This window comes from Neocloeon triangulifer, unplaced genomic scaffold (genome assembly GCF_031216515.1).
Source record: "Neocloeon triangulifer isolate White Clay Creek 2 clone unplaced genomic scaffold, ASM3121651v1 ptg000011l, whole genome shotgun sequence".
Lineage (NCBI taxonomy): Eukaryota > Metazoa > Arthropoda > Insecta > Ephemeroptera > Baetidae > Neocloeon > Neocloeon triangulifer.
The window spans coordinates 601,024-624,625 of NW_026775553.1; the positions used below are offsets into that span (position 1 = coordinate 601,024).

The 23,602-nt window shown below is 36.8% G+C and overlaps 1 protein-coding gene across 12 annotated transcripts in view; it reads right to left on the minus strand.

Annotated features, from left to right (window-relative positions):
• The window catches only part of LOC132196263 (zinc finger protein rotund-like), a 128,716-nt gene that overhangs the window by 26,353 nt on the left and 78,761 nt on the right, over positions 1 to 23,602 (minus strand). For 11 of the 12 annotated variants that reach the window (XM_059618784.1, XM_059618788.1, XM_059618787.1 and 8 more), the window contains 4 exons: positions 16,461 to 16,529; positions 14,978 to 15,020; positions 8,854 to 8,973; positions 8,071 to 8,144 (listed from right to left, as the gene is read on the minus strand). In XM_059618784.1, the coding sequence (XP_059474767.1) occupies positions 8,071 to 8,144; positions 8,854 to 8,973; positions 14,978 to 15,020; positions 16,461 to 16,529 (306 nt within the window). The remainder of the gene's footprint in view (positions 1 to 8,070; positions 8,145 to 8,853; positions 8,974 to 14,977; positions 15,021 to 16,460; positions 16,530 to 23,602) is intronic. The other variant, XM_059618790.1, reaches the window with a different exon arrangement.

A 23,602-nucleotide genomic window follows, 5' to 3' on the forward strand; every position in this document is an offset into this window, starting at 1 on the left:
ATTTAGTCTGAAAGGAAGACAAAATTTAATTCAAATTAATTTTGTGAGAATTGACATAAATCAGCTTTTTCACACAAAAAGCTTCGGCTTTTGGTCACTGGTGGCGCTGCGATCGCTGATTTTTTTCACGGCGCTGTGCGATCGCAGCGCCACCAACGATCAATAGAAGAAGTTTTGTAATGTTAAAAAGCAGATTTATGTTTTCATGCAAATTTGTAGCAACGGTTCAGAATTTTCACCAACAAAACCTTTTGTAATTTTGAGATCATTAGAATAAGGTGAGCAATAAAAACCACCAACGGTCTTTAAAAGCCAAATTTATTTTATTTGTTAGTTAAAACTATATTAATAAAATTTATTTAGATAAATTATAGAATCAATGTAGGTTTACGAATTAATTTACGTTTCGTTCTTATTAATAAATTTGAGGCGCTACACATTCATTAATGCTTGGATTCACTCTCGATTTTTTTTGTCCGAAGCGCACCAGGTGTCGGCAAGATTTATTCCCTCCTTTTCCACCTCCAATTACGCAGGCCGTCGGATTTATTTTTAGAATTTATGCATTTTCCCTGCGATCGAAGATGATTTACTGCAGGACTACATTAAACACAAAACGGCAGCCAGGCAGCGACTTCCAAGCTTACACTTGTGTGATCTCGCTCGAGATGCTCGACTACCTCTTGTTTTTTTTACTTCTTGTTCTGCTGCGATGGTTTGCCTGCACCTTGCACTCAACCACAGCCTATGTTATTAGTCAGCCCGCGGCCAGCATCAAATCTCTTTCCATCTCTAAACGCTCTGGCTGCCGCTCCGCTCGGTGGATTTTTTGTTTCTCACGTTTTTCACGCGACGGTCAGAAATTATTACAAAGCTGCTGCTGCTGCTGCATTCATTCATCTCTCCGGCTTTTTGCCATCAGGCGGTGCCACAAAAAAACAAAACTAGTATAAGAATTTTCATTCATCCAAAAAGAAATTAGATAATCGGTTTTTTAATTTGCTCGTGGTGGTTGGCGGGCGAGAAAAAATGTATATGAAACGCCCGCTTTTATGACAACGGCTCAATTAGTTTTATACATATTTTATTCGAGACTCACGTTTCCGTAATAAGCCGACGTGCGCGCTCGAAAAAGTGAATAAATTAAAGAGGCACGCGACTTTATAAACCGGCGCACGATTCGGAAGCAAAAAGATTTCCAATCGCAGCAAAAAATGCAAAGTGTGAAAAATCCCTTGACGCAGAGGCAAAAAATGCGTCACTTGTTGTAATGTCATCCCCCTTTTTTTTTTTATCACACTCAAACATTTTTTTTGTCTCGCACCATTTTTTTGGTCCATAAAGAGGAGCGCGACGGGGAAAGAAGGGGTTTGATTTTTTCATAATGCTCCGCGGCGGGTTCAACAATGGACATAAATCCTCGCGCTCAATGGGCTTCCAATTGTCAAAACAAATTCATGGAAATGCTGTGAAAAATTGGAGGACGCACTTGCTGGGATCGAGAGCAAGGTGCGAAAAAAAATGAGGATGTGTTGAAAAGTTTTTTATGCATAAACGCCGGTGGGCGTGGATCAAATGTCCATTCTGTATTTTCACATGACAACTTTTTTATAAATTTATGGGCATTTCCATGAGTTGGTTCAAGGCCGTGGGAGATTTTTTTTTTATTAATAGGAAACCAACTTTGAGTTTCGCGTGTGTTTGAGGGCTTTTCAAAAGGAATTGTTTGCAGAGATTTCAAACCTCAAAAAATTTAAAATTTTGAAAAAATTAAAAACTTGTATAACTTTGCAACCGCAAATGCTAGAGTGATTAAAATTTCACATTCATACTCAATTTTTCATTCGGAACAACTTTTCTGTTGACACCAAAGCTGTAGGTCAAAAGGCAAGGTCACTTTTAAGCGGTTTTATGATTTTTCAGTAAAAGTCCAATTTTGGGAATGTTGGTCTCTTTTGATTTTTTTGCAGGTATAAAAAAAAGTAGTTCAGGTAATTTTACATTAGATACATAGATTATGTAGTTAAATTCTCAGTTTTCTCACAAGTCACGTCTGAAGATAAAAAAAACTGATTAAAAATTCCCAAATTTCTATTCTTCCAGATGATTGGTTTCCATAAAAAATTCTTGCAAAGGCCCTGAGAAAATGGAAGCACCGCGCAGAATAATGAAAAATTGTCTTGAAAAATTTGTGTACAAGACTGTGAGCGAAAATAAATTTGAATAATTTTTAGGTCTGAATGTCACGTGAAAATGGTGATTCTGATTTTGTCCTTTGCAAAGACGTCCTCGCATTCACGTCAGCCTTGCTGATATTTTTTAACCTCTCCCTTTGGTTTAAAAATTAATTCGCTCTCGGACCTCAGACAATATCCAAAAGTCCAGCAACGAGACGCCGTATTAATCTAAATATATTTTTGTCTGCAAAAAAAAAAAATCCGTTGGCCGATCTGCCGCGCGCATAATAAAAGAAGTTGGACATTTAAAATTTAAATGGCCGCGCAGTGACGCGCGCGCTCGCGACGAAATCTGCACCGGCGTGACCTTTGCATAAAAAATGACAATCCCCAAAATAATCATCAACGGTTTTTTCTTTGTCCCTGGCACGGCGCACGTGAGGAATAATCATAAAAAAATCTGCTCAAATGTATGCACACGGACGAGAGAGAGAGAGAGAGAAAGATGCACTTTGATTTGCCCTCAGAGCGCAGCAATTGTTATTTTTTACACAAAAAATAACGATTTTCTCGCCTTTCTCCCCCAAGGGCTCGCGAGGGGATGATAATTTTTTCAGAATTTCCATATATCACAAACACACACGTGCTTTTGTTCGGACAAAAGCCGCAAGAAAAAATCGTTGCTGGTCTCGCAATTTCTGCATAAAAAGAATCTTTTTACCCTAAAAAATGTTCCCCCTCGCCTGTGCAGAGAGAGAGAGAGGGGACGTTTTATTCCTTTACGCGAATTAAAAAAAAAGCAGCGGCGCACCCCACCTGCCTCAATGCAGGTACGTTTGATGCTTTCAATCGCCGAGCACTACAGAGAATGCGATGAAACTTGAGCGCCCCATCCGCGCGCAAATGCAAACATCCAAAAATTCTGCTGCTCCGCTCAAATAATAAAAGAAAAAACCGAGGGAATCGTGTGAATTCATTTCTCTCCGAATCAAATAAAAAGAGAGCATAGAGATGGATAAATGTCAACGAATTTCCGTGCAAAAGTGGCTCAGCCTCCAATTTACAGAGCATTGTTTGACAAAAGTTGTATTTTGTTACAAAAAGGAGGGCCACGCAGGTTTTTAAATAAAATGAATTTGCCAGACAAAAGTGCTCCAGTTGCTTAAAATTTGTAATTTTGAAATGAACAAATTTAGTATTAAATGTTGATGAAATTTAAAATGTAGAGCAAAATTCAAAACATTCAACTTATTTTTCAGTGAATTTCTGACTCTTAAATAATGTGTTTATTATTGTGTGTAAAATTAACAAACAATTTTTGGTTTCTGCACTGAGAAAGTTTTTACTGAACCGTTTCCCTTAAAAGATAAATAAAAATTTTGATTTTTCTTAAACACAAAAAACAACTCACAAAACCCATTTTAAATTTAAATCACGATTAATAAGCTTTTTTAAAAAATGAAATAAAAACTGATTGGATTGTTTTCAATCTTCTTTAAATCTCATTACTGGATAATTTGATATAATTTTTCTCATGAAATATGACTGCGAAATTATATTGGGTTAATTTTTGCTACATTAATTTCCTAAATTTCATTGGGTGGGTCCGAATATGAGAGAATCGATACTTGCAGCGATTTTCAAGAAGTGATTCTCGCGCAAGGATTCTCAAGGAACGATTCTGTGGGGGTTTTTCAACGGCAGAAACGTTCCTCGAGAATCCTTGCGCGAGAATCACTTCTTGAGAATCGCTGCAAGAATCGATTGTCTCAAATTCGGACCCACCAATTAAAAACGGAATCTGCTTTTCTCGTCGAGGTTCACATTTCCTCTTCATCTTATTATTTCCTTCATTTATTTTGAAATAAACAATTTTTGCGACTTTGCAATCAAATTGCGATTGCAGCACCTTAAGCATCGATAATAAACAATAATTATTCCGAGAAAATTGGCCCGACTGCATCATACTCTGCTCACACTTGTTGTAATAACAATAGCGCAGTAATTTACTGAGCGCGGCTCATAATGGCGAATAAATCAAACTCGCGGCGCAGACAAAATAATATTGACGTCAGCAGAGGCTTTTCGAATCGGACAATGGCGACTCAAGGCGCGCATTATATGCACGCGAGAGAGGACAAATATATTTCATATATTTAAATGCACACATTATTTTACTTGGTTCGACGCGGCGGCGGCGCTGATGAAATGTAATTGCTGCAGCGGGGCCGAGAAAGACCTCCCGGATCCGAGAGCCAAGCGCACACAAATCCAAGCTGCAAAGTCATCGGACAAAAGCTACTGCGGGTGCCATCTCAGCCTCTCTCTCCAGTCAGATTATATATATGATGCGGCACATTTTTTCCCTATGCTTACTTACTTACCTCGGCGCGTCGAATTTAAAATACAAAAAGTTATGATTATTACGACGGCCGCAGAGGGCAGAGAGACAGACAGAGTTGCTGGAGGATGCTGCGCGCTGATGATGATGATGATGGAGGCTCTTGTGCAATTATTTTCCGTCCATACAAGCTCGGTAATCAGCAGAGAAATAATAAAAAGAGTAGCGACCGACCGACCGCGGTGATTATAAAATAATTTCGGCGACGGTAAATAATTATGTTTGATTTGATAATTGCGCGACTCAATAGAAATCAAGTGTCATCATTGTTATCACCACACAAGGGCTACCGGTGCGCGCCGCAGACTTTTTTAAATCAGAGTCTGATGAGCAAACGTGTCAAAGCCAATTTCACATTCATCCTTGCCACATGTTAAATTATAAGAAAGCAGAAACTTCTGAAATTGTTTAAAAGCAAAATTGTGCACAAAAACTAATATCTATAGTTTAGGCCATAAAGTTTCATAATTTTTTAAAAACAGAAAATTAGAAGCCAATGCCAATGCGTAAATTTTTTAGGAAATTTAAAATGACGGTTAAAAATAGCGGCCTTTTTACATATTTTGAGTTTTCAGCAAATTTAAACTAATTTTTAAGCACTTGAAAAAAATTTATTTTAATAAAAATTTCATAATTTTTTATTCTTAAAACACCCAAGTAATGAAAAAATTCTGCATAAATTAGTAAAATACCAGTATGGCCGGTGGAGACAAATAAGGGTTTGCGAAAAGTGCTGTCAAATTAATTTCGGTGAAGATTTTTTAATTTTTTTGGCGTGAGGTTGAACCTGATGAACCAAGACATCTTTTCTTAATGGTGACCAAGTTTCTAGGTCAAAGGTCATTGACCCTGGCAAAAGGTCAAATTAAAAGTTTTGTGCTCCTTGCTAAATAGACAACCTGACAAAAAAATCCGAGATAGCCACAAGATGCGCCGCGTCATTTTGAATTAAAGCACAAATTTCCAATTCTTTTGAAATATGTCGTGTTACAAATATTTTTAAAATAGCGCTGGAGAATTTTAAAATAATATGCTCGGATGAGTTAAAATTAGAAAATTTAGCCTGCTCTTCCATCTAATTTGAAATAAATTTGGGAGTTTTCTTTTTTTAATGTTTTCCATTCAAAATTGAAGAAATTAAAGAAAAAATTGATTGTTGGTTCCATCTCAGCATCTCAGGCAACCCTTTTTCCTTTATTTTTATGGTTGCGTTGTTCTGACAAAACTTGGTAAATTTCAAATTAATTTTTTTTTCATCCAAGCCAAATAAAGCAAAACCGTTTTGCTTTCAATGCTTTCCCCGCATTTATTATTTATACATATTTTTTTCTTCCTTCCTCTCTCGCTAATTCAAAACGAATGCTCCGCCGAGATAAAATTCATTTCTCATGCAAAACATCACAAATCTATTTTTGATGCAACGATGCAAATAAACATACACAAACCTCTCGTCTTTGTCTGCGCGCGATCTCTGAGAGATACACACAAATGAGAGGGGATATATCATCAATAAAGCGTAATCCATCATCCGAAAAGCAGGCACGGCAAACGTAAAGATAAATAACGTGAAATCTATCCTTAACCCTTTCCGACGAGTCTCTTCTCTGTATTGTAAAAAGCACCGAGGGTGACGATTTCATAAATCATTCGACGCTCCGTTATGCGAAATTAATATTCAAACAGAATAATGGATAGACATTTAATTTGAATGTTACGAAACACGTCTCTTGTCGGTCTTGTCGGTTGAACAAGCCCTTCAATTGGAACAAAAAAAAACTATCAACATAAATCGCTAATCCGGCACTTGAATATTTCAATCTGTTTTTCATATCCGTTGAAATAAATAAAAAAAAATTTTTTTCAAATAAATTAATTCATTAAAACAGAAGGTTCCCTTTGATGCTTTTACTTTCTTTCATGTTCGGTTAGTCAGAAATATTTGTATATGACAGAAAGTCTTTTTAAGTCTGGCGATAAGCGTGTCTGATTTCGCCACCAAACTTATGGTTTTTCACTGCCGCGCGCGCTCGATCATCTGAAAAGGCGACGAGCTGCAGTAAAAAGAAGTTTGACACGAGAAAGATTACTCAAAAATCACAGCGCAGACAACTTTAGACTTTGACTTGTTGAAGCATTTTAAAAGGGTCATAAAGATAATATTCAGTGCCACACACTTCTTCTTCTTTCCTTATCTTGTAAATATATTTCAAACCCCATAAAAAAGTGACGTAATTCTTTTTCGAAAGGGGTGAGAAGGTTGCGCGTCTCCCCTTCAGAGGGCACGACCAGAAGGGAAGATGCAAATATCGTCGCTCTATGCAAATGGCTAGAAAAAAATAAGTGCATTCTCAAAGGGTTCGCGGCCGTTGGAAAAGATGGCATTGTCGGGTCCTTTTCCGTTGATAAACAAAACTCACGCAGCATCCCTTTGTGTCGGAATTTTTTTCTCACCCAGTTGCAAGTTATTAATTGTGAAGAATCTTCAACGGCTTTCTTCATAATTTCTAAGATGTCAGAATTAGAAAAAGAAGAAATAGGTATTTTTAAGTCTTGTTGATAGCTTTATTTAATTTTAATAATTTCATTTCCCCTCCTTGTATTGTCAATAAATTTTTTTTACTTAATTTAATATTATTCTATTTAATTTTGTTTCAACACTCAAAAGAAATAACAGCAGAACTTAAGAAGTTTGAGAAGTGAAAAGTTTTGAGAAATTTATCTAAAAATCTACGAATAACAAAAGTGGAGCAGTTTTTCCTTTCAGTGAATTTAAAGTAAACTTTAATTCAATACACTTTGAAATTTGCAATTTATTGCCAATTAAGATTTATTAAGATATTTATTTTTTGAATTCCTGTTGATGTTGGAAGTGCACATTGAAAAGTGATTTGGGAATCGCAAACATCTTTGCCAGATGGACATGGTGTGGCGGATAAAATGGTCTCTGCGGTCTTAATTTATGGCTTGCGAGATGCGCCTCGCGTGTATAAGAAATAAAAATATCGCCTCGGATTCATAATTCCAGATATGAAATCATCCTTTATAAAAAGATGACGCAACACGACGCGCGGACAAAGAGCAGTGTGTGTTCTGGTGCGGCGGCGACCAAGGACCCTCGACGCTGGCCCCAAACACAACCGAAGCCACTGTCTTGCTCGTCCTTTCGAAAACTAACCGCGCGGCCAGAGATAAATATATATAAATTTCTTAATTAATCGCCCGATCGAATTAGCGCTGCACGCACACCAGAAGGCGCGCGAAATGAAATTGGCCCGCATCTGCGCGCGAATTTTTAGCCGATGGAATCACTTTTAATTATTGTTCATCCCAACAGAAATGTAATAATTTTCTGGCAATTCTCCCGCCTCGATTAAACTACTCCGAGCTCAGCTGCTTGGCCAGAACGAAGAATTCCTCTCGATTTTGGTCGTTCCGTTAATTTGCAGTTTCCGGCCGCGGCCAAATTAATATGAAAAAAAAAATGGTACTCACCGTTGGGCACATTTTGCAGGAGTATTTGCGTCCGTTGGTCACTGCGCCTTGGAGCTGCGAGGGCAGCGCCGTGCCTGAAGCGAAAATGGCTTTTTAGAGGGATATAAGTGGTTCGTATGACGTCACAGAATTAAATTCGCTATATGCAAATAATTCACAGAAAATTTCAAGTAATAAAAAGAAGATACAAATTATATCAATTAAATTTTGAATAATCTGGTAAACTTAATTTCACGTTATTTTCTTTGCAATTAAAGACCTGCTGCGGTGATTTTTATTGCTTTTTAATTAGAAAGATCGCTGAAATTCGAGCATATATTGTGAATAAATGATGCGGAAAATCCGAGCCGTTGCAATTCGCAATCACATGAAAATTTGAGGAATTCACGCGAAAATAATGTAAGAATTGACAATTTCCGTCAGTTTGGTAAAAAAAACTTGAGCTTTTGTTCACCGGTGGCGCTGCGATCGCTGATTTTGTCGCGGCACTGTGCGATCTCAGCACCACCACTGACCAAAAGCTGAAGTTTTTTTTACCAAACTGACCAAAATACTCTATTTTCATATTTTTTTCGCACAAATTTCTTAAATTAGGTATTCTTGTGATTGCGATGCAACAATCACTAAATTTTTCCACAACATATACTTGAATTTAAGCAATCTTACTGAATAAAGAGCAATAAAAATCAGCTGAGTGGGGTTTCAATTATTAAAATATATTTACATGTTAAAATTATCTTTTTGTTTCAACTTTCTTTTCAAAATTTTTTTTTCCTGACTGACCTCCGGGTGCTCCAGCGATGGGTGGTGAGGATGAGGTGCTGCTGGTGGAGCGCGGGGTGGCCCCTGCGCCTCCGTACATGGCTGCACCCTGCTGATGATGGCCGTCGTCCAAGCTGCTGCCTGAAACATGGATTTCCTTTCTATAATGACCGCTTGCTTCGTTTGATGCGTCTGTCAATTAAGGTCAGGCAAAGGTTTAATTAGAGGAAATAGCGGATGGTCCTCATTAAGGATATCTCGAAATTAAGCCACCTTGCAAATTATGTCACGTTATTATTATTGCTTTCTGACGAATCAAGACAAACGAATAAGAGAAATTCCGTTTCGCAATTATTCATCCTAGAGACGAAATAGGAAACTTTGAGTAAATTTCACTTGCAAATTGTTTGGGAGCGTAAAAAGGTGCCGTCGAGAGTAATGAATTCTAATTTCGGGCTGTGTTTTCGGCACTTAATATCGGCGGCGCGTCCTGCTTCTTCTTCTCATCTCATCTCTTTCGCCGCCGCTGAAAAAACACGCCGGCTTGATGGAAGGAAAACACGGCACTATTTACATTGAATCATATTTCGCTAGAATAGCTTCAGCAGACGTATAATGAAAAAAGCGGCTGCTCTCTTTCGCCCAAAAGTACATCTTTTGTAAAAATGCTCGAGGTTTTTATATTTGCCGAATACCTTGGAGAAGGAGAAATGCTCAAACAAAAGCATGCAATTAGTCTCTAAAAGCTGCTGGGCTCGAATTTTCGGCAAACGTAAAGAGGCGAGATGGAGAAATTACCAAAAAGTACTTTCAAGAGCAGGATTTGCATATTTTTTTACTGCACTGTCATGAAAATTTAACAAAATTAACCTTTAAAAGCCTCAGCCAAGAGAGAAGCTTCAAAATTTTATATTAAAAAATATTAAAATAAATTAACTCTATTAAAAATTAGAATGAAATAATGAATTTAAATTTAGATTATTATATGAAAATTGAAACTGGGTTTCAGCCAAGTTTGATTATTTTTATAAGCTAATTTTCCTTTCCTTAATGTATGTTTTGCAATTAGTGTCATTGAAACTTGGTGTTTGTCTTGCCGATTTTAAATAAGGTTGAAAAAATTAATTAATTCATGACAGGTGCGTTTGAGCCTTCAGATATGGAATCAATTAATCAAACGCCTCGTCTTTGTTGCCCAACCTGCAAATACACGAATTTTCTCGAGCAGGGAGCTTATCATGAATTTTTACGGTTGCGAGAAAGTGGGTGTAACTCTCGATTTACGAATAAAATATTTTCGGTCGCGGTAAAAACTTTTTCGGTCGCGAAAAAACGTTTTTTCGGTCGCGCAAGCTTTTTTTTCGGTCGCTAGATGGCGTTGTTTGTTTTACCGGTTGTGATCACACTTTACGTGAGGCGAAAAACTTTTTCTCGCTCACGTTAAAATTTTACATTGATCAAATGGAAGTGATTTTTACGGCTGCTCTCAGCAGACGAAAATTTTGAACCGTAAAAAAGCTGATCATTGCCAATAGCTTTGAAGTTTGAAGTGAGGTTTCTATTAATAATTAAATAGGTAGATCATACATTGTGCTAATTTTATGTGATTGATTTATTAAAAAACAAATTGTGTCCCTCCAAATTAGTTAAAAATTAAGGGAAAGATATTTATAATGCAATTTAATGTGACAAACCGTGACCTATGCTTCAAACCAGTCGCAATAATTTCTTTTAATCCACGGCCGGGCCGATGATTTAAGGAGAATAGCATATTAAATTGATCTAAATTTAATATTTCATCAATTTAATAACCAAATTATTGGGCAAATTAAACAAAACGTTGTTTTTTTCCGTTTCTATTCCACTTCCATGATCAAAACAAACCCACGCGACACACGCCCCCTTGCGCCACCGTAAAAATTGTTTTCACAACCGAAAAAGATGTACTCGCAAGTGAAAAAGTTTTCCCGAACGTAAATTTTTAGCTCCTCCCACCGAAAATATTTTTCCTGACCGAAAATTCTAGCTCCACCCAACGAAAAAAGTTTTATCGCAACCGAAAATTCTCGCGACCGTAAAAAAATCATGATAAGCTCCCAGGTGTTGTAACACACACGTGCGAAATCAGTCACCGCGCTCATTCTCAAATGATCTACATCATCAAATATATAATAATAAATTCCTCACGGAGCGCGGCGCAGCTCAAGGTTGTTAATGTTTTATGTCCGCGCAAGGTCGATCTTGAGCGAAACTTCTCTGCACAGAAAAAGAATCATGAAGAACAACTGCGCTCTCGGATTAATACATATTTGACGCTGATTTATATCTCTCAGCTCGGATAAAAAAAGCGTCAGTGTGTTATGTACAATTTTCTTGCAAAAGAACCCCCTCGAGTATATAATTACTTTGCACCTCAATCGCAATTTAAAAATAGCTTTTCCAAACGCCTTTGTTGCGCGATTTGAATGTGTAAAATAAATTGTTGTGACGCGTACATCGATTCAAGATTCAACTGGGCTGCCGAGATGTTGATTCAATGAGGATTTGCTGCGTTCACCGTTCAGAAGGTTAACGCGCATTTTCATATTATTATTATTACATTTGGGGTTTGCAAAGCTCAAGGCTCCAAATTGCAGCCATTCAGTTCGCATGGCAATTACCAATTTAAAGGCAACGCGAAGTGACGTGAGCAAGCGCAGGTGAACTTGAACACCAGAGTAGTGCGATTTGACGAGATTGCATGCGTGCAAAATCAAATAAGAATCGCACCAAACCCAAAATGTTGTGTAACAAATTTATATTATTTTTGTATAGAATTTATCAATTTTTAAATTATATGCAATTATTTCAATTGAAATTAAAGAAATAAAATTTGAATTAATTTATTACAGCGTTTTAAAATTTCCAAAAAACTGTCGAAGTTCAAATTTATTTCTAAATTGTAAGTAAATTTCCTTATATAACTGGTAATTCAAGATTATTTTATCTTTTTTATTATTAAAATTGGAAAATTGTATAAATTTGAGGTGGGTTATGAGTTGTAAATAAACAGGAGAAATAAAAAGGCTCCGAAGAAAAGCTTTTTATTTAATGTGAAAAACAAACTACACAATATTTTGAATGTCTCGCGAGATGATTTATGCGCAGGCAGTTGAGTAGCTTTCAGCATAAATTAAAAATTAGCACCTTGGAAACGCGGGCCGGCCGGTGTGTCAAATTGATTTCGCGCACCGCAGAGAAATTGAATCGGCGCGTCAAGACTCCGCCTACGCGCCGGCGTTATTGGCTAAAAATTCGAAAAGGTTTTTGTGTCACGCGAGAGGGCACATAAAATATGATCACTTGCATGCGATTGCATAAATAATTACGTTAAGCCGACCGAAATTATCATTTTGCCTGCTCGAGTGCGCGTTTTTCCTTCGCTTATCGGCCCGAGAAATCTCCTCTGAATTTGCAGCCAGGCCTCGTTAGAAATTTATGCACTTAATCGCAGAGAGGAAGTGGCCCTGAATTTACATAAAAATGGCGTCAACACGGCAAAAGTTTTGTTTGCTTTTGATGATTACTTTTGAGCTCAAAAGTCTCAAATATGTTTCAGAGGAAATCAGTTTGAAATGAAATCGTTTTCAACACAAAAAAATAATAATTGTGCTTTAATCTGCAGACAGGCGAAGCAGAACGATAATTGCCAACGCCGAAAATAACTTATCAATTTTTTGTCTTCAAAAACTGGTTTCGCAATTGCAGCCTAGCTCTGTGAAGATTCCCAACGATTAAAAACAAAGAGTTTTAATAATAATTGAAATGTCGAGCGAGCGCTAATAACATTAATTCTTTTCGCTGCCCGCATCTGCTGCTGCAGTTCAAATATGTATTTCGAGCACATAAAGAGAGCCGGCCGAGTGTGTACGCAACCCGCATCGCAAATGCTGCAAAGCAAACAGACCAGTTCATTATTTAATGCATTAACAAACACTAAAGCGGCTACTTTAAATACAATTATATTGCTTCGTGCTAATCTGCTTAGTGTTTAATTTCGCGGCTACTGTGCTCATCAATCATGAAATCAGTTGTTTCCCTCTCATTTATTCTCGTGCGTATAATTAAGAAGGTGGAAAAAATTGCAGAGGTAATGTTCTGTGCGAAAAATTAGCCTTGCACCGAGACCAACCGCGCACTTCTGAAGGATAATTATTTTTATATTGTTTCGGAATTAGCCAAGCAAAAACAACTTGCAAAGCTCCTCAAGTTCTTTTTCCTAATTAAAAAGTTTATATAAATCATTTATGCAAAATAAGGAAAAATTCTTTAATAATTTGGATTAATCAGAATTATTTTTACTCAAACGTAAAGAAACTTCCGATCACGCGCGTTTCGAAATAATGAAAAATTTCCTGTTGAATCGGTGCAAGATCTAGATTTGTCGAGACCGGCCTGGCTTTTGGTAAAAGTGGACGCGGCGCGAGTGTTAAAAATAATGCGAAACGCTTAAACGGTTACTTTCAAATCTAAAAATAAGTACAAGAGTCGCGCACGCACTTTTGCCGCCAAACAGGTTTTTGTTGACTTTTGCCGGTGCCGCTGAAAAATGTCCAGAGTGTCGCAAGTAAAAAGGAAGTGGTTCCTTTTTGCAACACCGAGACCCAGATCCGCCGAGTAATAAATGATTTGGCAAATGCAAATTTACATAAAGCTCTGATCTGAATTTCTCTCTTCGTCTCTCTCATTCTATTTCAGCCGCCGACGGAGCACTTTGGGCCGCTGCGAGGGGCAAAGGCGATCAGAAGCCAAAGTGCTGAGAAAATGAGCCACACACGGCGCGCGCGCCCGTCTCATTATGCAAATGGCACGGTTTGACAGTAAAAGACGAATCAAAGGATTGCAAAGTAAAAAACGAGCGAAAAAAACTTCTTTTGCATTTGATCGGCCCTTTATGTTCCAATTACAGAGAGAAACAGCGCTTCAAACTAACCAGAAAAACCGTAAAATGGTGCCAAAATAAACACTGCGTTAAAATAGATCACATTTTATTGCGGAGGAAAAAGAAACCTTAAAAAAATGTTCAATGTGGCAAATCTTGGGAAAAAATTATATAGACAATTTTATTTGTTTAAATTGAAAACCTTGCAAAAAAACTTTCTTTATAAAATGTAAGGAATAATTAGATAAACAACAAATAAAATCAATAATAAATTAAAAAATTATTTTGTAATCTAGTAATTTTTATTGGAATTAGTAATTGCGCAGTTTGGTTAAAATTTTTGTATTATTCGCTTAAAAAATTTCAAACGGAAAATTTATTGAATTGAAAAGACCGGTTAGATTTTGAGACAGGGAATTGAATAGGAAATCGTTGACTATTACATCACTCGAAAGACGCCCACAGAGAATCTTGCTTGCTTCATTTCTTTTTTTTTATATTTGCTTTTCGTGTTGCAAAAGAAAAGGTTTGCATAGAACAAAATACCCGGTGCCGATCGGGACGATTGAATGTTTGCGGAATAAATTTAGCGGCGGCGGCGGCCCATAAATTAGGAGACGCGCTGCTCGCTCGGCCTTTATAGCAACAACAACACCTGTGAATAATATATTTAATGCGGCATTAGAAGAGGTGATTGTTGCTCATTCTCGTCGGTGACCTTCACGGCAAGAAAGAAAGAACAAGAGAGAGACGACGGACCCTTTGGCTACTTTTCTTTCTCAATATTTTAATAATACACAAAAGCGCCCTCGGCACACATTATCACATCATCTCGTCACCAAACAACGCATTGTATAGAAAAAGCAACAATGGAGAGGCGCTGAGGGATTTTTCTTTTTAATCAAAAACGCATTGATACAAAGCTTTTTAATTTTAAGGTTGATTTTGAATTTCGTCCGAAAGGGCTGCGGTGTGTATAAATAATAAATTCCCTTGAAAGCGAGAGTTGAAAAAAAAAGTGTACAATGGAAAGAGACGCTGCAGCATCTCAGGTAGCGGCGAGGGATGCCAGATTAAATTCATCAATCATCAGCAAGTTAATAAGGAAATAATTTCCTCCGTCGAAAAAGGGACGGCGCATTTTTACCGCACATGGGAACCAAAGGGGTTTGAATAAATAAAGTAAAAAAAGAAAGAAAGGGAAGTTGAAATTTGTTCTCTTACCTTTCTGCATCGAGTTCTGCTGATCGGCCGAGCTCATTTTCGCCTGGAAAAAAATCAGTTTAAAATCGTATTAAGCATAAATACAAAATATATTTAGTGCTAATATTTTTAACCAAAAAGTTGAAATCTGTTCTTAAATGAGTTTGAAATGAAAATTATTTATAAAATTCAAATGAAATATTTCAGTTTTCTCTCCTTCGCACATAAAAATTAACTTTGTTTGAATCTGATTGCCTTGGAAAATGAAGTGATTTGAGAAGTGCAAAAACCGCGAGTCGCCGGCCACGTGAGTGCCTGGCGAGGTAAAATAAAAGCAGCTGCGAGATTCATTACCAAATTGGTTTTATCTGTCCGCGCGTCACCAACAATAAAATTGCGTGCAGCCTCTAATCCACCCCGACCGGTCAATTATCCTCCGCGAATGATATTGAATAATTTTTTTTTTTAATTCTGTGTGGAAATCTGCTTGTGTGGCTGCGACCGAGTCGGACTTACTTTTCGGCTGCACGAAAGGCGAGACCACCAAAAAAGAAGGGGACGCGGCGCGAGAGTTCTAAATTCGCAAAGATATTGAGAACCGGTTGGTAAATAAATGTGCGGTTGCTGCAAAGTTGAATAAACCTTCTTTGCCCCCACAGAGTCTATATTACCAAATTTCAGCAAAATCGCACATAAATTAATAAAGAGAGGCAGACCCATGTGACTCGCTTTGCCTCTCTCTCTGCACCGCGAACATAAAACGACGACGAATGCTTTTCCTTTTCGTGCTTGCCGAATTTATATGTACAAATATTTGCACACACGCGCGAATATCTTACACGTCATTAGCCGAATGCTGAGCAAGATTTTGCAATCAAAGCAGCCTCGCGTCGGAAATTTGTGGAAATACATGCGTGGCTTTCTTTCTGTGCCGTAAACACTTTATCTCTTTGCTGGGCAAACACGCCGATCGCCGCTAATATTTGCCAGACAGATTTGTTTGTCTGCGGCCATTTCAAATTGCGCAACACCAAATCTCAAGTATTCATGAAACCAACAATAAAATGTTTACAAATCCTGCATTTTTGATTGGAATACAATTAAAACCTTCTCGAATTGACTGAATTATGAAGAAAAAATAAGTGTCATTTTCTAATTTCAACTCATCCGAACAGATAATTTGAACTTTAAAATCAATAATATTTTAGACACGGATCGTTTGAAACTATTGAAAATTTGGATTTTGATGCAAAATGACACGGCGCATCTTTTGGCTATCTCGGATATTTCCGTAAACCCTAACTTTTGTTGGCGGAGTTTGGCAAATATGATCATGAAGAACGATAATTTGAGATATTTGTTTGCCAAAATCAATCAAGACATAAAAAATTAACAAAACAAAGGAGCAATAAAAATTAATCACTTTTTTATACTAAAATTGTGCAGTTTTAGTGCGAGAGGTGGAAAAATACAATAATCGCGTAACTTATATTTTTGATCTCACCTCGATAATATATTTGGATGGCGCGCGGTTCCAGTCCTGTTGGGCCATCTTGTTGGACTGATACGGCCTCTAAAATCAAAACAAAAGAAACACATAAGAAAGAAAACAATTATTTTCACGAAGGAGACGAAATTTCCAACACAGCACCTAATTAATTCCGCCTGTTAATTGTGCATCTTGTCCGCTTTAATCACCACGATCTTTATACTTTTAATTAGTGAACGTGTTTCGCCCTCATTGTCGCTCGCTCGGTGGCATTTCTTTTTTTATTCAATCCGAAAAACGGCTGAAAATGTTTATAAAAAGTGAAAATAATCTCCCGTGGAGCTATTAACGTCCTTCAGGGGTGTTGCGAGGTAATGAGGGTAAATACACAGCGAGAGGGGTGAAAAGTGTGAGCTTTTTTGCAACACAATGCGCGGAGGGGATGGAGATTTGCTTTGTAACATTTATTATTACCTGTTGTGCATTATTACTGCGGATTGATACTCGCTGCACAGACTCAATAATAATAGTTTATTGAATGGAAGCCGCTGCCGCGCGCCAACAACCGACCATCGACCTATTGTGCGGCCGCAACAATCGGCGCAAGATCAAGAGCGCGCAACCCTTTCAAAGTTAACAAAATATACACGTTCGGCAGATAAAATCTCTTTATTAGCAACAAGAAGGGTTGCGAGGAGCTGGTGCTGACAAAATATTTTGGAGATGATCAGACCTGATTGCACATAAAATGAATAGGTAAAAATTGATGGAAAATTAATCAATGTATACAGATTTTTACAAATATCTGAAATAATGAAGTTATTTCAAATTTAAATGAATTAAAAAATATAAATTTTCTACAAAATACTTTTTGGTAAACTGAAATTTTTTATGTTTTATAAATTATAATTCAAATTGAAATAATAATTTAATCACGTTTTTAATTTACTTTTAAGGTAAGGTTTAACAACAACAAAAAACGGCCCGATTAATTTTGATTTTGATGATCAATATCCTCATCACTCATTGCTTTCTATTTTTCAGTTAAAAAGGAAAAATTGGTTTCATTTGGAGAACTGAATTTTTTAAATTTGAAATTGTTTCTAAATTTTTCCCAAAATTGCCCCACTTAAAATAGTTTAAAATTTCACCAAATCACGTTCCAGTCACGTCAATTAAGAAGGGAAAAAATTGTTTAAATTGATCTTATGCGAAAATGTTCCGTAGTTTTTTAATTACAGTGAGAAATCCCACATTTACTGGTCATACTTGGATTAAATTTTAGTTACAAATTCATTTTCTTCAGATTTGTAGTGTTTGCCAACGGTTATTTAAATTATTCAAAATAATTCACCCTAAATATTGAAGAAAATGATGTAATTATTCCATGACAGTCGTAAATGGATCCAATTTCCGGTGATAAAGTAATTTGCATAATTATCTGTTTTACTTTTGGCGTTCAATTCATCTTGGGTTGCGTGAAATGAAATTTGAACAATCGCTAAGCACGGGATCATTTTACAAGTCTCAATTTATCTTCTGATTAGACTTTCCCACGTCCCTTGAATTTGGCCCCCGGGGCAATTTATCCACCGCAATTACAAATTCAAATGCAGAGCGCGACACATTTCGCCGTCTAATTTACTCATCACTCACTCGAGTGTGCGCATAAATTTTTCTTAAAGGAGCAGGTACGAGAGCGAGCGAGTGAGCGAGCGAGCAACACAATACATCATCCCTGTCCTAGGGGTGCGAGTGCGAAGCTACCCCTGGTCATGGTTGTCTGCCGCCTTTGCCGCCGCCGCCGCCGCGAGGAAAATCAATAAGTGTGCGACCTCCGCATCTCTGCTCGCGCCGCCAGTCGCCGCCGCCGCCGCGATGCCGTATAAATTTTTATATATTCGAATGTGCGACGGAAAAATAAAGTCTAGACACAAACCAATCAATCAAAGCTCTCGTCGCATTTTCACGTGCGGGCGACGCTTTAAATGTCGCCGAAACAATAAAAAAAAAATTCGTGCTCGTGTCGCGACACACAATGACAGCAGCTTCCCATTATTCCGAATTGCTTTGTGTCGGCGCTCGCACCAATTTTCATCCCTTTCACCACGATTTTGCGGTTAAATTTTTCAAATTGCCAAAGCCAGCCAAAATTGGGTTTGCATTTCATTTTGCCTGAACAGTGAAAATTCATGGGAAATTTTGTGAAATTCCACGAAAACAAACGGGAAAATATGTGAAAAAATTTAAAATATAAAAAATTAAGTACAAAATACGAAGTTAACGTGGAACTTATGATATCTGAATTTGAAATAAAACTTCTCAAAATGTAAATTTCTTACGTCGATTTAAAATTACCAATTTCAATAATTCAGTTCTCCTTATGATTTTCATTTTTCTTGGTATGTCTCTTTTGTTTTCTGTGTGATTATGTCAAAAGACGAAAAACTGTTGCGAAGATGGTATGCAACCTGCTGGACACTCAAATATCTTAATATTGACAACTTTTCGTTTTTTTTTAATTATCTAGTAGTTTTTATTATGTTTTATTCCATAATTTTTGAACAAATGGAAGGAAATATTTTCAACTGCTAAAACAATTAAACGAGATTCCAATTAAAAAATCCATTGAAATAATAATGTAATTAATTTTTTTAGAAAAGATTCTTGTAAACTCGACAAATTTTTGCTGCTAAAATTGAATTGAACTTGAGAAGAAATTTTATTATATCAGACAAGAAATTCTTCGTATTTTTTTCTTGTTTTAGACGAAGCAATTTCTTTTCGCTAGACAATTTTCGTAAACAGGCGAAATCAAACACTGCGCTTGCCTTTTTTTACTTTCTTTTCTTTCGCGCAGAGCAAACACTTTTCGGCGAGCAATAACGGCGCAGACAAGCGCAATTTTGTAATCGCACAAATATTTTCCTCGTCTGCAGCAGCACCAGCGGCGTTGGCGGAAGAACAAAATAATGGAAAAAAAGTGCTGCTGCTCAATTTCGGGCTAAATGAGAAATAATGAACGCGCCGCTTTCATTCGAGCGCTGCTTTAATTAAGGCGTGTTTTTCTCAAATTTTGTATCTGTTGGCGTTCGAGCGGCCAACACTTTATCATTCACTCGAATCTGACGTGACAATTTGGCCGTCCGTCATTTGCATAATATTCAAATTACACACCTCGCTCGCGACTCGCACCGGCCATACTTGCAGCCGGCCACAGGTTTTCGCACCAATTCGCTTTCTTTCAGCATTTTATTTTAAACGGCAAAATAAGATCGTCGCTGACCGCAATTTCTCACTTCCAACTTTAGCAAATTAAGTCAAGGTTACATTAAAAAAATAATCAAATTAGATTTCAATGAATGAAACGTTTTTTAATTATATAATTTAATTTTCCAGATTTAGAGTTTTTTCTTCTTCATTTTTCAATTCAATTTTTTGATTGATTTGTGAAGAGAAAAATTTATTTGAATGCAATTCGCCAAAATATAGTGCTAGAATGAAAATTGCAATGCAATACTCCAGAGGAATTTTAAATGATTCAGAAACTGAGCGAGAAAACCAATGCTCGGAAAATTAATTGAAATGTCCAAATTTCAACTTTTAATAAATTTGAATTTTTAGATCTTTTTTAAACATAATTTATGCTCAGCGTGTTGCTGTATGTCTTGATTTCTAAGTTTTAAATAAAAATAATGCTTTGAAAACAGAAATTCTAATCTATTTTGAGAATAATTTAAATTTCCTTTTAAAAATTAAAAATTGGACATTTTCATTATTTGCTTTCTTCGCTCAGTTTTTGAATTCATGTTAAATTTCTATTGGAAAATTAAAACTGAAACTGGAAAACACTTAAAAACACAAACACGACACAACTCATCACAAAAAAAAAATAAAAAAATCTCACTAAAAATTAATGAAGGTTATCTTTTTAATTCGAATATAAATTTAATTTATTAAATTATTTTAATATTTTTTACTGCATTCTCAAAAACCTGATAACGCCTCTTTAAAATTTATTGTTAAGTTTGCAAAACGTTTGCCTGCTCGATTGGTGTTCACAAGAGGCAGAGGCACGAGAAAGACGAAGATCGAAGGTGACGCTTAATTTAACGGTGCTTTTGGCTTTTGATGCGCGCGAGGTGTTTTCAGCAAAATATCGGCCCAGCCCATTAAAGATCGTTTGATTGATTTACCGCGGCCACTTGACTCTGAAAATTACACGTTTCCGAGCCGTAAAACCGGCAATAAAACGAGCCAAGAAGAAGAAAATAAGCGATTGCATCGATTTTGTTTTACCTGTGCAGGTAGCAGTCACGATTCTTTCTTTCGTTATTGGCCGTACATTTATATATCGCGAGAACAAAACAGAGAGACAAAAGTGACCTTGACCCAACAAACGCGGTGACCTTGCCGCGGGGCAAGCGCAACGTTTTGCACGGGCAAAAAATCGATAACGTTGTAGAACGGTATATTTATTTTTGTGTCGGCAGTAAAGTCTTAATGACACTTTAAATCGAGCAAAAGCAGTTTCTATAAAAAAAATGAGGAAATATTAACCGGTTTACTTTGATAAAGTTTGAAAAATATTTAGAAACACTTTACTAAATAAAACAATCAATTTATTTAAGTTAAATTTACTTGAAACTTGGAAAGAGAAGTTTAATTTTTTTAGATTCACATTGTAATAAATGTGAATATTTTTAATTTTCTTGCAAGCTGTTGGGGACAGACGCGGTGCGAGGAAAAGACTCTCGTTTTCATTTTGCCGAGCAATTTGTAAACATCCAAATGGAAGAGGCAAAAAAATCTCAAATATATTAAATTTCAAGACCCGAAGCAAGTTTTTTTTCAGCAAAAAAAAAGACATTTGAAAAAACGGCAGGAAAGGATCAAGTGCACACATTTAATCACAATAAAACCACCTCTGTTGAATGAGAGCACAATTTTTAAATATATTCAAAGCTGCGGATAAAAAAATCAACCTGCCGTCGACAAAAACCTGAGGATTTTTTCCCCACTTTCGATTTCAGCATTTTTCATCCAAACCCATATCCACCTTCTGCCGCCGGCTGGACAAAAAAAAACTACCAAGGTGCGCGGACAAATAATCAACCCTTTCATTTTTCCACCGCATGACGAGAAAATCCAACACGCACGGAAAAAAATCAGAGACGCGCCAGCTGGGAGATGCGTTTTCTTTTTTCAGATTAATTGCTCGTCTCTCGCGCGGCCGAGACGAACCTCATCCTGTGTGTGTATTTTACATATCACCCTCTTGGATGCATTTTTTTCTTCTTCCCCACTCAACCCTTTCCCATGCTAATCCCCTCGGCTGCATAATCCGCTAAGCATCAGAAGCACCTCTTTTGCATTAAACAGTTTTTCTTTTGCGCCACCTCGCACTTTATGCAGATTCCAAAATAAGAAAACTAATGGAGCGTGTTTTCCCGAATCGGGATTATGCTCAGCGTGGTGCCTCTTTGGATCGAAAAGACCGTTCGCACCTTTCTCGCCACCGGCCAAAACCAAAAGAAAAAAAAAACGGTTTGCTCTGAGGAAAATCGTGGGTTTTTCGGAAACAAAGTTTCGAGCGGAAGTTTTGATGCGAGATATTTCCAATTATTTCGACTTTATCTTGATCATTTCCGCCAAGATTGTACTTTTTCCTTGCTCTGGATTGATAAAATTTAGCTCTATAACCAAAAATACTTTTATCAGAATTTAATGTTCACAGGCAGGATGTTTCGTATCTCAAAATGTTCAAAATCAGTTTTTAACTGCGTCATTCTTTGGAGAAAACGCGCATTTGTGAAATTTTATTATCAATATTGCTATGAAAAAAATAATGCAATTTACCAATTAATAATGGCAAAGATTGTTTGATTGATTTCAATTAATTTAAAGTAAATTTATTGGTTAATTTTCAAAAAAGTATGAGTTTTTCATAGTATTAAATAATAATATTGGAAAACAATAAAATAGAAAGCGAATTGTATTAATTTTTACCAGCAAAAATCATTAGAAACAAATCTACGTTGAGCTGTTTTTTCCAACTGCTTTTCCCACTGCATGATTAATTTAATCTGAGAAATTTGCATGCTCATGTGTACGGAAATTAATCTTAAATGAGCGTGAAGTGAAAAATGCAGCCAGCCTCGGGCTAATGGAAGAGGAAATTCTCACACACGGCGCAGAAAAATAATACGCTCGCTTCGTATTTATGCAAATGCGTGCATACATAATTACGCGCTTTTGAGAGAGATAAAGAAAGAAAGAAAGAAAGAGAGATGCTGCAGATGAAGAAGAAAAAATGGTCATCTGCGCTGCACCCTTGCGTGTGACGGCGGCGATACATCATGCGCCGGCATCTAATTATGCATCCCCTCGAGCTAGGCAGGCGAGGGGTTAACACGCAGCATCCCTTCTAAAGATTTTTTGTCCGCGCGCGTTTTTTTTTTACTCATCCTTGCCGAGGAGCTGTTTTATGTCTATTAATCTAGAAACTTTAAATCCGCGTCTCCTTTCTCTTTGTTGGTCTCTCTCGCGCGCGGGGCACAAAGAAAGAGGACCAGTTTTGTTTCGCCCCACTTTGCATACCTAACTCTTTCACACACTCTTAGTAATGACGATGCGCGTCTCCAGAGTGGTGAAAAAAAATCTTCTTGAACAGAATATACGGGACACGTCTCTGAAAAGCAGTGCGTTTTGCATATTATCCGACGGGACGCGAGCGAGGCGCGTTTTCCAGCGCACGGAATCGCGTAATGACGACCTAAACAAATACCATAAATCATTGTCACCCGCAGAAGGAAAAGTGACAATGCATGCGACAAACTCAAGAACAATCTTTTCACAAATCGTACATCAAGAAACGAACAAATATTAGCTCATGTGGTGCACACAATTGTTACGAATATTGAGACAAACGTGGGAATCTGATGAATTTAATCATGTATTAAGCTTTTAAATTACTTAATAAATTTGGAATATAGAAACATGTTATTTAATAAAAAATACTTTACAATTAAGAAAAATGCATACATAATTTATTTTATAAATTAAGAATTGTTTTATATTAATAATTGTATAAAATTATTTTTCTATATTTGTTCCGTAAAAGCCATAAAAATTTGATAGTGTACTAATAATCAAAA